Here is a 16,899-nt window from a genome sequence, read left to right as displayed (position 1 = left end):
TGCTTGGACGCTCATTCTAACGGCACCCATTCACTCGCATTGGTGGGCAAGTGATGCAACGCTACATTTCTCCAAATGTGATGAAGAAACAAACACATCTGCATATCTTGGATGACCTGCGGCCATCATTTTTGGGAGAACTTTTCCTTTAGAATAACCACAAAATCCCTGAAACACACCACACTAAGCAAAGACAAAGATGCAATGTTCATTTGAAATGGAATGTATATTTCGAAGGTATGAAAGTGGCATTCGCATCAGCTCAGGGAACGATGGCATTCCATCAACATAACACCATTTTCACAAATGCAAACTTCAGCTCGATCACACGCAGGACTCGGCAGAAGAGCATCGAGATTCGACATCCGTCGCCATGCATTTGACTCCGCAAAGATTTATGCAACACAACATTGATCAGATCCCCATGCTCATTCGGGAATAGAGACCACAATTAACACAGTGGACTTTTCCAGCATTCTTCCCAAATCTCGTTTTCATTGCATCACATATGGATCAACGATTGCAACGACTGAACCTTAACAGAATACATGTTACGTCATGTCAATATGATGATGCACCCAATTTTTGAACAGCCACAAGTTGGTCAAATGTGAATCGTCCATCCAAACCAGTTACACAAACAACAACAAATGAAAATCAAAAGCTTATTCTGAGTTCTGAAATGCATTAAGTGTCCTTTAAAAAAAAACATAACCCAACATTCAGATATGCAAATGACCAGTTACAAAAAAAAAGAAATGTACAAATAAATACATAATGGGATGCTTTTTGGTGGATCTGTCAGGATCACTGGGTTTCAGGAGAGTCTGCAGTTTTCCAGTGTGTCACGGAGTCTCTTTAAAATCCCTGCTCACGCGCATGCAGACTGTGATCTGGACCGGAACGGATTGGCCTTTCAGGTCTCCCGGAAGATATCGATTGCATGTCTGGAGAGGCACAAAACTGAGAAATGCAACTGCACTGAAATGGAAAGTTATGGTGGCAGTTCTGTCCGAGCGAATGATGAATGAAGGCGCACTGAAGGCATTTCACATTCACAACCCATGAACCTGTGAGGGAGACCGGGGCGAGCTGTCACAGCTTTGTACTCCAGTGTTTTATCAATCAGTCGATGAACACAGACTTCATATGAAATCATATGAACATGTACACCATTCAGTTTAGAAAATACAGTTCATTGAATGCATAAATTGGGACATGTTATCACAATGAAAAAAATTAAATAAATTCATATTGCTGGGATATGACTTTTTCCCTAGATACAAGTGTTTGAATATCTGGAATCTTAGGGTGCACAAAAATTAAATACAATGTTAACACTAATAAAATTGCATTTAAAGTCGTCCAAATTAAGTTCTCAGAAATGCATATTGCTAATCAAAAAATATGTTATGATATAGCCTACTTAGGGTTGGGAATTTACAAATATATCTTAATGGAACACAATCTTTACGTAATATACTAATGATTTTAGCATAAAAGAAAAATCGTTCATTTTAACCCATACAGTGTAGCTATTACTACAACTCATGACTGGTTTTGTGCTCCAGGGTCACAAATCCCATTGTGGTTTCACAGTTTACCAAAGCCCTATTACCCCAAAATCTCTCATTTGGAGGGCAGAATTCAGAACGTCACTGTGACAACTTGCCCCGGCCCCCGTGTCTGAGAGGAGATATCCCCGGTGCTTCTTCAGCCGTGATGTCTTTCAATGCACAAAGAGCGTCCGTGCGCGGAAGGTGACACTATAAAGCGACGTCCGTGATGCGCATCCAGCGCTTTTTACGCGCGGTGACGTCTATCTATATCGCGGCTCTCCGGCGTCCTACTGCGCGTTTCGGAGCATCTTCTGCGCGGAGACCACGAGCAGCTGCTGCTGCTTCTGTCGGCTGGACTTGACGGCTAGGATCGCCTGCCGGTTCTTGTACTGGACCATCTGCAGCGTGATCTCCGCGTTCCAGCCCTCGTCTTGCGGGCACCTGAAGTCGATCTCTCGGCCCTCGGACATCACCACCGTGAAGTACACGTACTTGCCCTTGCGCTCCACGCAGTCCACCGTCTTCATGTTGGCGAAGTGCAGCTCCTTCGCCTTGCAGCCGGTGTCGTGGTGGTGGTGGTGGTGTTTGGGTGGGTGAAGCACCAGTCCTTCCTCGGTCAGCACGCAGCGCTTCTTCTTCCACAGCTGCAGCAGACCATCACTGCGCTTCTCCAGCGCGCCTTCCTTCAGCACCGCGCCGCCGCCGGACTCCAGCATCGCCTCCGATCGCGCATCAAACGCTCCTGAGGGTGGACTGAGGGTGGGTAGGTTTGAGCTGATAGATGGAGGTCTGCGAGCAGTGTGAGGATCGGGACGGAGCGCGCACGGGGGTTTTCTCTCACGCGCGGACCGCCCACTGCACGCGCTCAACTCAGCAACATCAGCGCACGCGCGCGCACACGCACACACACTCGAGTCCATCATGGACCGTCTCGAAAAACCATATAAGGTGCCCATCGAGGCAGAATTTTTAGAAATCAATCTTATTATATATTATGAAATTTAACGTGAATATTTCAAACATCTAGAAAAAGCAATATTATAAAAAGGTGTTAAATATTGCAACAGTGTGTAAATCAAGATATTAATAGAATATAACTTTAAAAGTTTAAAAACCAACTATTTGAAACATGCAAAATCTTTTTTTAGATTTAAATAGTTAATATATATATATATAAAAAATACTAAATTACAATAAAAAGATAATTTTAATATAAACAATGTGTGCTCATCAGGGTTATTTATAAATAACGAAAACCAGAACTTAAACAAAACAAAAACTGAAATAAAATGTAAATAATATTCCAGGTCAACATCTCAATTCATGTAGCCTACTAAAATAAACTATATACTATACATATTATATATATACATATATATAAAAACACAATGCTATAATTATGTGAACATAAAATGAAACTGGGAAACAATATTCAAAATATTAGTACGATTATAGGATCTAAAATGCTATAACGGCACTGGTAATAATTAAAATAAATACATCTAATTTTAATAAGACCTGATGTAAAACTTTCCTAATTTAACACTTTTCCGATGTTTGATTTAAATAAATATTGCATTCTGACCACAAGCCAAAAATAATAAACCATTATGGACAAGTGCAATAAATTTTTCCCTTTCATTACAAATGTACAGAGATGATCATTTAGTATTTTTAGGCAAGATTAAATATGTAAACCAGTAACTCGGTTAATCTTTTAGCTCCATATTTTGAAATGAGTAACAGACCCATTACATCTTTATTATAACGAGTGGTCAAATTTAATTCAGGCAACTTCAACTCAATGCTGCCTCCTAGTGGAGTAACTGAATGATTACAAGTGTTCACCAATTGACAAACCTTCATAAAACTGGTGCTTAAATGATAGCCTTAATAAGCTTTACACATGAACAGAAGGAGACAGACCAAGGCTTGCACGTTTTACCAGTTTATTTTTCATGAATATACATCCACGTACAGTTATTGAGTACATTAGTATTTTGTAGCATGGCATTTTGCTTTGACAACAGCTGCTGAGGGGAACCAGAAAGACCCCTGCTGCTTCAGCCGCTCACCAGACACAACTAACTAACTGACCGGTGATCCGGACAGAGCCAGGCCACGAGACACGGGATACTGCGGCGGTGAGGCTTTCCAGGTGAAAATATTGCTCTATCTGCTTCAGACCTGCTGGGCTGCGCTACGAGTGAGATCAGACGAAGACACACACACACACACACACACACACACACCCCTTCACAGTGATACGCCTGCCAAACAGAGAATGTGTTTCACCACAAACATCACTCAGGGCCGAGCTCAGAAACAACAACCAATCAGAGACTAGCTAAACTGGCTCCTCCAATCAGGTTCTCTCGTTCAAAGTTGAATCCTCCAATGAGGTCGCTCGGATTGTTCTAAGTGCATTCCGCGGAGCAGAGAACCCTTCTGAAGAACTGCAAGCCAGCTGAAAGTTAAGCATTGGTCGAATCGACGGAAAAAACAAACGCTTCGGACACATGACGAAAATACAAAGTGCTCATTGAAAAGAAAGGAGTCATGTAGCAGTGCGCCGACTGATGGACCAGTCTCCGCCGAGCTTTAAACAGCATCCCAACCTAAAACAGACGACGTTCGTGTGGAATGTTAACCGAATGAATCTCTCCTGTAAACCTGGAACATCTTTCCACAGCTGTTGTCTAAGAGCAATACAAAAGACTTCACGAGAACCCAACTAGTTTAGCGGTGAAGGAACGAGTGTCATGCTTCGAAGGGTTTTATAACTATTGATACAGAGAAAGAGGAAAACGAAAAGAAGTCTAGTAAAATATGACGCGTCATGAGCCGCGGCTCCCGATGGAGGAGTTGTGTGTGGTGGCTTTTTCTTATTTTTTGTAACAAAAATCTCGAAACCATTTTATTTAATTTTTCAATTGTTTCTACCAAGAAAAATACAAAACATTGTAAGGCGGTAAGTAACTATGTTTGATTGAAGCCGTTACAGTGTATGGGATCCTGAAGGTGGCGCTGTCATCACTGCTGTTTGCACTCCTCTGGAGGATTGGCATCCTTCTGTGAAACAAACCAACAGAGCGAGGAACGGTTACACCTTCTGCACACAAAATGCATTTCCATTGTGAAAACAGCTCAGGGTTTAGGTTCATAAGCGTTTCAGCCAATCAAATCACACGGCTACAAGTTAAAGGTCGTAGGGCCCTATGATTTCTGTGATGGGAGAAGTTGTGGAATTTAGTCATAATTGCAATTTACATTAACTTCATAAGCATTTAATCATTTTGTTTGATATTCATCACATGCACAGAAAGGGTCTGCACATCCTTTGATCAACACTTTTCAAAGTTATCAAATTATTAAAACATCAGGAATAATCCATTCAACCCCCTAAACCAACTTATTCTCATTTGATTACTTCAATTAAACTGTTAATGTTTTATAAAACCAGATATCGCTCAATTTCTGAGAAAAACAAATAAAAAATAAAAAAAAAAAATCAGAAAAAAAGTTTAATAATAAAAAAGAAAAATTTGACTTTCGTATAAAAATTTAATTATTACTGAGTTTAAACATTACAGCAGATCCTATTAAAATGTAAATTAATCAAACGGGGAAAACAAGAAAGATTTAAATAAATATACATTAAATAAATCAGGAATAGTAAAAATAGGTTTCATAAGACCCTAAAATATAACAAACAAAAACAATTTTTTTAATTGTATCAATTTCAGGATTAATATGACATAAGTACTAAAAACTGAAAATTGAAATAAGGCACAGATAAAAAAAAATAATAATAATGGATTAAACTTTAATTAAACTCAAATCAGCTGTTTAATTGCATGTTTAATGTTATCAAATAACTACACATGCTTCTTAATTAGAAAATACATTTCCAAATTAAAAATAAAGGATTTCATAAGGCCTTGAATGTAATTTGCCAAACTCAAGTAACTGAGGAAAGTTTGATTAACTAGACATGTTAAATTAGATTTTATTAATTAAAAACTATTAAAACAAAATCCAGAGAGAGAAGAAAAAAAAGAAAAAAAAAGTATATATATATATATATATATATATATATATATATAAAATTAAACGATGAGAATAAAAAGGATTTAATGAGCTAATCTAATCTTAAACTTAAGTTTTATTATAACTACACATTTTATACGATTAATAAAATATAAATCTAACCATTAAACAGAATCCAGAAAAATTACAACTGAAATAAGATGAATTTGGGGGGGCGGGGGGTCATGAAACAGACTCATAGGGCCCTAGGGATGACACAGCAATGACTGACACTGGTTTCCACCAATGGCATGGTCTTTCACCCTCGGCGGGAACAAATCAGACCAAGACTTCATTTGGAGAGCAAACCGGATGCTTCAACATACAGAAACAATACAGATGCTAATGGCAACTCACGATGGTTAGAGAGAGGAAACAAGCACAAGTGTTAGTGGTCAGTGTGGGGAATGATGGGAAGGGAATCAAGCGCTACGGGAGGGTCACATTAATTCAGGAGCGTTACCTACCAGGGCAGGGTTACTACAGACATCACTTACACCTAGTGAGGAGAAATTTAGAGAGGAACTCAAATTCAGAGAGATGCCAAAGAGCTTGAAAAGTTAACATGTTAATTATGTCTTTGCTTAAAGTCAGTATTTTCCTACTCTAATTCTGTTTGATTAGTCAAGTGCATGCTTTGAGTGAAGAGGAGACAGGCATGCTGAAGACAGATGTTTGTGAACTACACAGAGAAGATAAACCTGCAGACATGCTTCAATCACATCCAGAACCGTGAAGATGATTCGAGCAGATTCTCAAATCAAACTAAGGAGCTAGAGCTAAACGACGAACTGAAACGAAGCCCAAATTGCTAAACGCAAAGAAATTAAATGTACTTTTTCAAAGTGTTAAAACAAAAAGAAAAATTAAAAGCCAGCCATCATTTTTAGCATTGTAGCTTTATAGATTTAAAATATTATATTTCTTAAATGCTCATGATAATTATTTCTTAAATTCTACATTTACAAATTTACAATACTAATGCCATGTTAGCATTATTTTATTTATTATTTTATTTTGATTTATTTATTTATTAAGTTTTCCTATTGTATTTTCACTGTAAAATTAAAATGGGCTATTTATATATTAATAAAAATATACAAAAACTAAATATTAATATTTTTAAATTACTACTGTAATCTCACAATAAAATTAAATTGAGCATAAGAAATTTCAGAAAGTTTAATTGACAGTGAAATATTTCAAGTAATGTATAGTTTGCTTAAATTTTATTTATATTTTTATTAATACTACTATAACATATTGATTAAAAAAAAAAAATTCTATTTAATTTTAGTCCCCAAACCATGTAGCCATACAAATGAATAAAGTCAGTAATAATGAAGGGATATTCATTAACTATGCCACCCTGACCTTTAACCCCTTGGAGAAAGCACTGCTGCATCACTCATCTATGATCAGACTCAGAGATTAATGGGAATAGGAGAAAGCTGACCATTAAACTGACCTCTTGAGGGCAGCGTATATTCAGTGCTGATGCTTTAGATCTGCTTCTCTTTAGAGCAGAGAAACCGAAATACCCACAGAAGTGCAGTGTAGTATTTATAAATCAGGGTTAAAGGTCAGACGTTCACAGAGAAGCTGCAAACACTGCGGCCATTTATCTACTCGATTAAAAAAAGGAGCTGTTCTCATTTGGATTTCTCTCTCGAATGGACCAAAGATGACCGTAAACAAAGCTGAAGTTATTAAATCTGTCAGGAGAATCAGCGTTTGAGGGCGAGAGAGGCAGAGATGCATGAGAGGAAGTGACAGTATGTATTCTGTATGTTGAGATCTCCGTATCGCCCTGCCATGAGGATCAGCGATGGACGTCTGGACTCTTACCTTGGGCTCATAGTCTGGATCGTTCTCCTCGTCGGCCTCCTCTTCACCCTCCTGCAAGTTACAAACACGTCGGTTTATAAACATCTAGAGGAATAACGATGATAAAAACAGACAGAGGACTACGAACCTCATCATCAGCTTCCTCTCCCTCCTCGTCATACTAAAAAAAAAGCACAGAGACACAGCGGTCAGAGGTTTGGAGATAAAGCATCGTTTGATGCATGAAAGGACGGCTGTCGTTTACTCACGTCATCGTCGTCATCTTCGATGGCTTCTCCGGTGAAGTACAGCACCGCCCTGGGCACGATCCGCTCGCGGATGAAGTGACCGATCTCGAAGTCTGCTGCTAACACGGCCTCAGAGTCCTCGTCCTGAACACAAACCATCAGTCACTCATACAGAACAGTGACACTTCATGATCCCCAGCCAAAATAACATTCACCAAGCAGATGCCCTGCGATTTTGAGCCAAATGAGTGTTCTTGTGGCTAAAGCATTGCATTAGCAGTGCAAAAGGTTGTGGGTTTGATTCCCAGGGAACTCGTGTTCGATAAAAAAAATGTTAGCCTAAATGCACTGTTAAGTCGCTTTGGATAAAAGCGTCTGCTAAATGCATAAATGTTAATGTAAAATGTAAATAAGAGCTTTTCTGATGTTTGAAAGTTGTTCAAAAAACACAAAATGTACTTTTATATAAATAATAAGCAGTAGCAATATTACATAAATTAAACTAACTATAGCACTTGATTTTAATGGTGTTTTTTTTTTTTTATATATACAATTTTTATGTGATTAAATGATCATTTAAAATAATAATAGCAAATGTTGTAAGTAGCAAATTTGTTCTGCCCTTTTTTTTTTATTAAATTTACTAGACATTAAACTATTAAAAGTCAATTGCCCTGACCTTGCAAAAGTCAATTGCAAATTGCACAAAAACGCCAAAATGTTAGTTTTAGGCCCCGGCAATGCATATTGAAATTTAAATATGCATTTATTTTTTTAATGCCACCTCAGCAACAAAAGACATCTTCATGGCGAAAACAGTAAATAAGTCATACAACTACCAAGAAGCTATATAAAAGGCTGAGATCTAAAAAGTTGATACTTTAAATAAAAAAAATCTGTTTAACATCTGAATAAAACTGTTTTATGTTAAAAAGAGTATTTAAATTAGTCCACCTAAATAAAAAATAAAAAAGGACAATGTTCAATGAGTTAGGAATAAAATCAGTCACTCACCAGTTCACCGCTTTCTGGAACTGTAAAGAAGAGAAAGTTTATTATCAGCAAATGCTATTCTACTAAAATATGATAACAGACTGACACATGGTTGATCGGTGATGAGGTAGTTTGGGGGGGGGGGGGGGGGGGGGTTTCACCTTCAGGCGGAGAGAAGAAATTAAAGAAGGAATCATTGGGGACCGTCTTGGTGACCGTCCTCACTGTGCCACGTCCCTTATGTTTCTGTTTCTTCTTAATGGTTTTCAATGTGACGTTCTTGCCCTTAACCCAGTCGATGGTGCAGCTGAAAACAGAGTCAGTCTCCGATGTAACTAATGTTGTCAAAGCTAACAGAGTGAAAGTCAGGTTGAGCCGTACCCTGTGCAGCCCATGATCTCCGGTCCGTCGAAAGAGAAGGGATCCGACTCGTCCGGCTCAGACCTCATTTTGTAGGTCTTTGTCAGGACTGTGTTTGTGAAGAAATCGTTGGGTTCAAAGTGGAACTCTAATGTGAAACTCTGAAAAGAGAGACCAGACTGTGAGTAAACGGAGATTAAGACACCGGACAGGAAACAGAGAGACGGTCAGACTCACCATCGGCTGGCCTGCATCGGAGAACTTGACTTTAATGTCTTGTAAGTGCTTAAGGATTGGTTCATCATGTTCCTAGACAGGAAAAACAAAATAAATGATACGCTTCGAAATACTAAAATCCTTTTCTTTTATAAAAACACATTCTAAATGCAATACATTAACCAGCCTAAATTAAATGATGCATTAAATTCTGAGTGAAACCGAACAGTTGCATCATTAGAGTCCACTATGCTCTTATCTTCAGCTAAAAGGATTCAAGGTGCACTTATGCACCACAAGATGGCAGCAAGGACATTTTCCAAAGAGAAACCTCCTATTGTAAAAGCCCAGGATGCACGACCTGCTTCTGAACACTACTACACTCACAATCGCTCCCTCGTGTGTCAGCGTTACCCGGTCGGTCTCGCCCTACCTGCAACATTTCGCTGAGAAGGTCGACATTCTTGAAAACTGTGAGCCAGAACTCTGGGATTCCTTTAGGGTCTTCCTTCTCCTCGTCTTTCTTCTCTTCCTCCACTTTAGCCTTTTCCTTCATTTCCTCCTGGTGAAGACACAGACGATACATAGAGTCAAGCTATGACTGAACAGCTCATCATACAGTATGATGTAAACGCGGTGGTATCTGAAGAGCATGCAGGTATGGATCACCTGTACCTGCTTACTTACGGTCAGCTCTTCCTCTTCATCTGGTTTCCACTCGCACTCCTCGTCTGTGGGTTCGTATGCGGCTCTCACGATCTCACTCCGCTAAAGACAGTTTTAAACATTCATTCGAGGCATTTCCAGAAGTTAAAACTAAATACTGAATTAAAATATTAAATCAACTACTCAAAAAATAAACCGATGTTGCTGTAAACCAGCTGAATCTATGTCCAAGCCGGGTTATGGTCATAAAGATAACAGAAAAAAGTATTACTTCGTAAAATACACTCAAATCAATATTCCTGGCCCTTCATAAACATAAAATCAAACTTAATAAATTAAAAACAATTAATATGAACTAAAATATCTACACATTTTATTACTTCAATCTAAAATAAACAGCAAAAACAATTACTAAAACTACAATAACAGCAGAATATATCCACATCTTTATAAACACCAAAACTATATTAGTCCCTTAATTATATTAAAATATCACCCAAGTACTCCATTCTTGGCTAGAATAAACCGCCACACAAAGAAGAGTTTGTGCGGACACCAAAATACACTTGTAATGCAAGACTTAAAGTCAGTAAACTTGTTTGAAGTGTTATTTTGAAGGATCCCAATTTTTAATTGAGCCTCTTGGACCTCACTATTCCACTGGGAGCGCGAGCGAGAGCTACAGAAGAGGATAAACAGCTACAGCTCAGGTTTTATTTTCTGTAAAGCATCTCTCTGGCTGCCGTTGGTCTCTAGTGTCCTTGATTGACCACTTGGTGTTTGCAAAGTAACCGTTTTAACGCACTGTACCGCCCTCCTTCTGGCACACCACATCTTAAACCAGACCCTTTTTCCATTTTGGAGGAAAGATTGGCAGCAGAAATGCATCGGGTTTTTAAATCTCACCTTGTCAAAGAGCGGCTGATACAAAGCAGCGTATTTTCGCTCCAGTTCATGCACTTCTTCGTAGAACTTGGCTTCGATGTGGGCGCATTTGACCTGGAGGTTCTTCAGGGCATTAACACGTCTCTTCACCACCTTTGGTAAGCTGCGCAGACACCACAAACAACATCACACGCTGCAAATGACACACTGATGATGATTCATGAACGCCCCAAGATCATCGTTTTGTATGGAGAGAGTAAAAAATATGCTTGACATTTGGTTGGCACCTTCCAGAGAGGAATCAGGGAACAGGATCGGGACAAAATTAGCAACATTTAATTCAGTCGTTGCTGGCAAAGAAGGGAAATTAGATGCAGCCAATGGGAAACAAGGAAGCTATTTGTATTTGTGCTGTGCATGGGCACGTACCTCTCCATGTACCCTGAGGGGGATCCCACGAGCCCATCCAATCTCTCCTGCAGCGCCGCAAGAATCTGAGGGTTCTGCATCATCTGCATCGTCAGCTGACGTGCTAAAATCAAAGCAAAGAGAGTCGACTGACGTTCACAGCAGAAAACCATTACAAATCACACTCTGCATCACAGAAGCACCAAAGAATAACCAAGTTATTATTATTCAATTAATAACTAAATCATGCCAGTAAAACAATAGAGAAATTGCATACAAACTTACAAAAAAAAATCAAAAAAGGTCACACATTAATGTGTCCTTGTTACACACATTACATGTACTTACTATAATAACAATAAATTATGCATGATGACATTCAAGTAACCCTAAACCAAACCCTAACCATAAAGTACATGCATGTAGTTAATTAATATTACTCCGTACTTTTTAATGTAAAAATACTGAAAAATAAATCTAATGTAACAAAAAAAATTAGTGCAAATTAAGAAAAAAAAAAGAAAAAAAAAAAAAGATAAAATTAAAAAAATATATATTTTTTACAAGTACAAAATAATAATAATAATACTAATAAAAAAAGCCTCCACAACCCTGTAATAGGTCTCAGATCTAGGGCACCTTCTTCACCAGGGGTCAAAAAAAGATGCGCTTTTCATCCCAAAAATAAACCGTAGCAAACAGGGACAAGGTCAGCGGTCCTGAAGCTATCTTTAACGAGTGACCACACATCACATGCATGTATTATTTAGTACTAAACCTTCTAATACTCATGGTCTTGCCCAATGGTTCGGTCCAATTGCTAAACACCGCTAAGATCACTGAGCTTACAGACTGAGATCATGTTACCAAACACGAAACATGCCAGCGCAAACGTGTGCATGGCCTTTTCCTCATGACTGTCAGCAATAAGAATCCATGACAGATGGCCTTTACTTGTCCTTCACAGCTCCCTAGCAAAGAAAACCAGAGAAAAGAGACTCTACACGATGAAAACACACTATGGAGGGAGTGATGGGAAATCTGATTCATCTTAGCCATTCGAATCGTCTCTAGAAAAGAAAGAAACTTGCATTTAAGCTGTCGCTCCTTGTGTACCTGCTTGGTATTTGATATATGAGGTGATCAAACACTGTGGTTTTAGAAGGGTTTACACTTAAGCTGTATAGTTATAAGATATATGTATTCGAGTATCAGACGTCACTGCAACTTGGTCTGGTTGTGATGATTTGCAATGCAAATAGCAAAAGATGACTGATCAACCGTCCTCTCGAATAGGAGCAATAAGCGGTGGTCATTATTAACAATTCATCAGCACAAATAACTGCTTTGCTGAACCATCACTTATGGTAAAAATCAACAGCGATAGTTTATCATTGCTCAGTGATAAACAAGCACAGCCAATGAAGGATACTGTGTTTTATAGTTTTAAAAAGGTTTGTGTTCCTACAATTAATCTTCATGAAGTAGTCATGTGCAAGAGAAACATAAGCTAGCTAAAATATATACACATCTAGAACGTGATCACGGTCCAAAGAAGTTGCATTATAAAAATAAATAAAAAAATCTCGATGAGGCTTAGCTAATTTTTGCATTTGAATTTATTTTAACTACAAAATATTCTCATGGTTAAGTCATTATGTTAATCTTTTTTATAAAGTTCAGCACTATTTTACATTAAGAGGAAGGTTTTCATTCAAATAATGGCGATTTGCTAGTTGTCAACCATTTTTTCGGATTTCAGTATCAGCAAAACCAACTACTGGTCAACCTCTTGTTCACACAGGATATGAAAGGGGGGGCGAAGGGATGCATGAAATAGTCAAATGTCAAACCTTTACTGTTGTCTTCCCCAGTTTCCTCTTCCTCCACATCTTCAACATCCTCCATATCTGCTGGGTCCATTTCAGTCTGGTCTTTACTGTAAAAACACACAACCAGGGATTAAACATGAACCCAACTAGCTTTGTAGGTCTTACAGTTCTGTTCTATCAATGTCTTCGAGACCGAAGAGAGCAAAACTGACTAAGAGATGTCATATCACAAGCAATCAGCACTTCCTACTTGAAGATAAGAGCTCTGCAAAGAAAAATATTTTCTCTTAAAATTTGTTTATCATCATGCATTTCAACTTTTATCTATAGCATTGAAATCTAAGCAGGATCTGAAGCACGGAGCTTATCCAATTGTTAAATCTTGGCTGAAATAAGCATGCACGTGCGTGTGAAATAGCATCACATCTACGGCACACAGGAAGTTAGTGTGGTGAGCAACAGGTGTATTGCTCGTGTCACAGAAGTGTTGAGTGAGTGAACCCCAGGTTTTAGAGTTGCAAGTATGTGTTTGGCATGGCATAGACGCTAGGAGTACCACACAGCGCGCTAAAGCATGCAGACGATGTGTTGCTGGCCCTAGACAGTCTCCAACAGGCAGGAAACAGGTTAGGACTGGATGGGGTGTTTAATTGAGTTCCCTGGTTATGTGAGGGCTAATCAAAAATCAGCCAAGAGAGGCATTTATGCACCATTTCTCACACAAAAACAGGCATAAAGATGGAAATGTGAAGGGCCATCAATACAATAAGCTGTCAAACTGAGAAATGAGATGATGGAGTAAGAAATAAATGCCCTTTAATAGGCAAACAAACACTTACTTGTCAAGATCTGCCATGTTGTTTCACCGTTTTGTTTCCTAGAAGAAAAAAAAACACAAAAGGAAAATGTTAACGCTGTCCATTATGTTCAACAGCCTCAAGCTAAATTCGGTCGCTGTATTAGGAGACTGTATTAGGATGACTCAGGCAGCCAATATGCACAACTTTAACTATTCAGATGCATTACAGAAGCATCTAAATGTGAAATGGTGGTGCAAATAGATTGAAACGCATGCATGCACGCTGCAGTCCTCGTGATGGAAAACTTCAGTGGTAGAGATTCAATCCCTGGGGGTTTATGGGATAGATTAGCTCTAAACATCAAAAGGTGTGAACCACTATCTTCAGCTCTGAATCTGACTGGATCCATTTGTCAGGGTCCGACCTGCATACGAGCAAACTCCAACGCACAGACGGATCAAACACAGGCTCAGACGCCTACCTCCAAACCTCCAGCGGAAAGAGCGAGCAGCTTCATTCATTCGTGAGCTGATTGCTACAGACAGACTGTTCTCAGCCTGTAGAAGATCAATAACACGAAGACCTGACACCACCCTGGCAGCATCCATTCTTGACAGATTTGAAGCTTAATCTCTTCCTCTTTCGGTCTGCGTCAAGATCAGACAATTGAAACCTGTCAATACAGACACATAATAGAGTCTCCCAAACCATGGCAGCAACGGATCACCTTATTTCACAACAAGACATCACAATACCAGCACATTTCCTTCAGACTCTGATAACCATTATTCAGCACTGAAAGCAAGCCTTTAAACCTTTCAAAATCTAGCTGACCTGAGAGCAAAGGTTCAACGCACTAAAACCTCTTTGGGCTTCCCAAACCTCATGACCAACACGTTTCCAAGACTGCGATATGATTCACTCCAGTCAGTCGTGACTTAGATTGCTCTCGATAGCAATTTCAGGTCTACTTTCACACACCTAAAAACCACAACTCTACAAATTCACTGGTTTTTCAGGACCGTAAGAAACAAATCTGGTCACCAATTCAAGCACAATCTTAAAAAGCAGAAGCAAATAAAACGCACATAACCAAACTAGAGACTGACCAAATTTTCAGATATTTACATTTTTTCTACATTCCCAATTATAACCCAGAAGAAAATAACACCTCTGTGATAAAACAATGTTTTCAATTAGGCCTTTCCAACACAGAAATGACTGGAAGGGGTTAAAAATCTCCTAAATTTACTAATATAGTAATGTATTTAATTCAATTCAAGTTTTTTTATAGCGCTTTTTACTATACAAATCATTGCAAAGCAACTTTACAGAAAATTAAGTTTCTACAAGATTAAGTAGTAGCTTATAAGTGGTGACTGTCAGTTTATGTGCATATGACAAGCATTTTCAGAAAAATTTATACAAGAAATAGTAAGCCAGACAATGAACACTTTTAACAGCAATTATTATGTGACTATAATAAGTAGCAATATTTTTTAGTACTTATAATAAATTATTGTTAGTATTGTGTTATCAGGTATAATTGATTTTCTTTTAAATATACACGGATTGTGTTTATTATTCGCATAAAATTATAAATGTGTAAAATAGTAATTTATAATAAATTAACAAAAGTTATTAGAGGTGATCAAACTAATGCAAAAAAAAAAGAAAAGAAAAAGAAATTGTCACCCAATCTTAAAAAGAAAAACCCATCAACAATGGTAACAAGACAAAAAAAAAAGACAAATGTACAAGAAATTAAATAGAAGATAAAATACAGTATTCGATTCATTAAGAGCCTCTGGCAACCCACCACCAGCCACATTTCACACAGATACAGAGGTGACAAGTTAAACTAACCAACCAACTCTGTCTAAGCTACGATCTAAAACACTGTTTAACTCTTAAACTGGGTTAATGGTCTTGGATTTGATCCAAGGGTCAGTGCAGTGGTCAATTCCCAGCAGGCCACATCACCACGTGTTTCCTGCACAGATTCACCGGCTAAAGCTGCTAGCAGCACAGTACACTTATAACCAACCCATCCTTACTAGAGACTGATAACACTAACACAGTACACTTTTAATAACCAACCCATCTCAACAAGAGAAGTCTTACCACAGCGCTACAGACTGAAGCTTAGCAGAAACACAACAGAATTTAAACTAGCATTAGATCATTTCATCCTAATCATGAGAGACGTTGTGCCAAATGTGCATCTCCACATCCAAATCTCACTTAAAAATAGATTAATTAGTTAAATGAACTGGATATTTAAATTTTCCGACAAGGTGATCAGACCCCCCCCCCACCCAAAAAAAAAACCGGGGGAAAAAAACTTGCCCGCCAGATCAAACGAACTATCATCATCATCATCATCATCCTCCCAACATAAGAAAATACGCTCAAGACAACATTTCCAACTACTGTAACCGCACAAACAAACCTTTAAACATTAAAACCCCAGTTTGATGTGTCCGTTTAACGGCTAAACCTGAATTCATTCGATATTTAAAAGACGAACAGCCATTTTCATCTCCATCATGGAGGAGTCCGTCTCGACGGCTGCTGACTGACGGACTTCGCGCTAACGTAAACATCTCGATGCGTGTTAAATCTCGACTCAAGTACTAATTTATCTTCTAGACTGAAAAAAAAGAGGTTTATAAGCAGCCCCTCGGCAGTGTGTGCTCTTACCGAGAGCCCGATGTGCAGAGGTCTGTCTGAGGCGGTGCTGCTGCGCAGTGAACAGCGCGAGACTCCCGCTCTGATGGCGCTAAAAGGGAAAGAGATCCCGCCGCGTGCGCTCATATACATCTGGCGTCACCACGTAACATAGCTCACGCTTATACTAATCCTACTACGGCGAAGGGGGAACTCATGAATATTAATTACGTACCGCGATATTCGCGCTCTAGCGCTAGTCTCATTGGACGTTTGCACGCACGTGTCTTTCATGTTAGCTAATTAATATTCATGAGTTAAGCCTTGGCCATACTAGGATTTGAAA

The 16,899-nt window shown here is 38.7% G+C and overlaps 2 protein-coding genes across 4 annotated transcripts; both read right to left on the bottom strand.

The window, feature by feature from the left end:
- Positions 1-207: 207 nt before the first annotated feature.
- Positions 208-2,506, bottom strand: phlda1 (pleckstrin homology-like domain, family A, member 1). Its single transcript, XM_026228233.1, has one exon. It carries the CDS (start codon positions 2,480-2,482, stop codon positions 1,847-1,849), a length of 636 nt encoding a protein of 211 aa, XP_026084018.1. The 5' UTR covers positions 2,483-2,506; the 3' UTR covers positions 208-1,846.
- A 985-nt stretch (positions 2,507-3,491) lies between these two features.
- Positions 3,492-16,737, bottom strand: nap1l1 (nucleosome assembly protein 1-like 1). 3 transcript variants are annotated; one of them, XM_026228225.1, is made up of 16 exons: positions 16,587-16,737; positions 13,923-13,960; positions 13,105-13,190; positions 11,273-11,375; positions 10,865-11,006; positions 9,968-10,060; positions 9,726-9,854; positions 9,314-9,385; positions 9,098-9,237; positions 8,878-9,023; positions 8,738-8,757; positions 7,745-7,867; positions 7,624-7,656; positions 7,497-7,547; positions 6,116-6,147; positions 3,492-4,631 (listed from the first exon to the last, which is right to left on the bottom strand). In XM_026228225.1, exons 2-15 carry the CDS (start codon positions 13,937-13,939, stop codon positions 6,142-6,144), a joined length of 1,161 nt encoding a protein of 386 aa, XP_026084010.1. In that variant the 5' UTR covers positions 13,940-13,960; positions 16,587-16,737; the 3' UTR covers positions 3,492-4,631; positions 6,116-6,141. The 3 variants fall into 3 exon arrangements, with proteins under 3 accessions (XP_026084010.1, XP_026084000.1, XP_026084004.1); XM_026228215.1 differs by lacking the exon at positions 6,116-6,147; XM_026228219.1 differs by lacking the exon at positions 6,116-6,147 and having other exon boundaries at positions 9,980-10,060.
- Between the last annotated feature and the right edge of the window lie 162 nt (positions 16,738-16,899).

The sequence above is a fragment of the Carassius auratus genome, chromosome 4, assembly GCF_003368295.1.
Source record: "Carassius auratus strain Wakin chromosome 4, ASM336829v1, whole genome shotgun sequence".
Lineage (NCBI taxonomy): Eukaryota > Metazoa > Chordata > Actinopteri > Cypriniformes > Cyprinidae > Carassius > Carassius auratus.
Note: the sequence above shows the minus strand (reverse complement) of the source record. Positions and strands in the feature narration are given on the sequence as shown.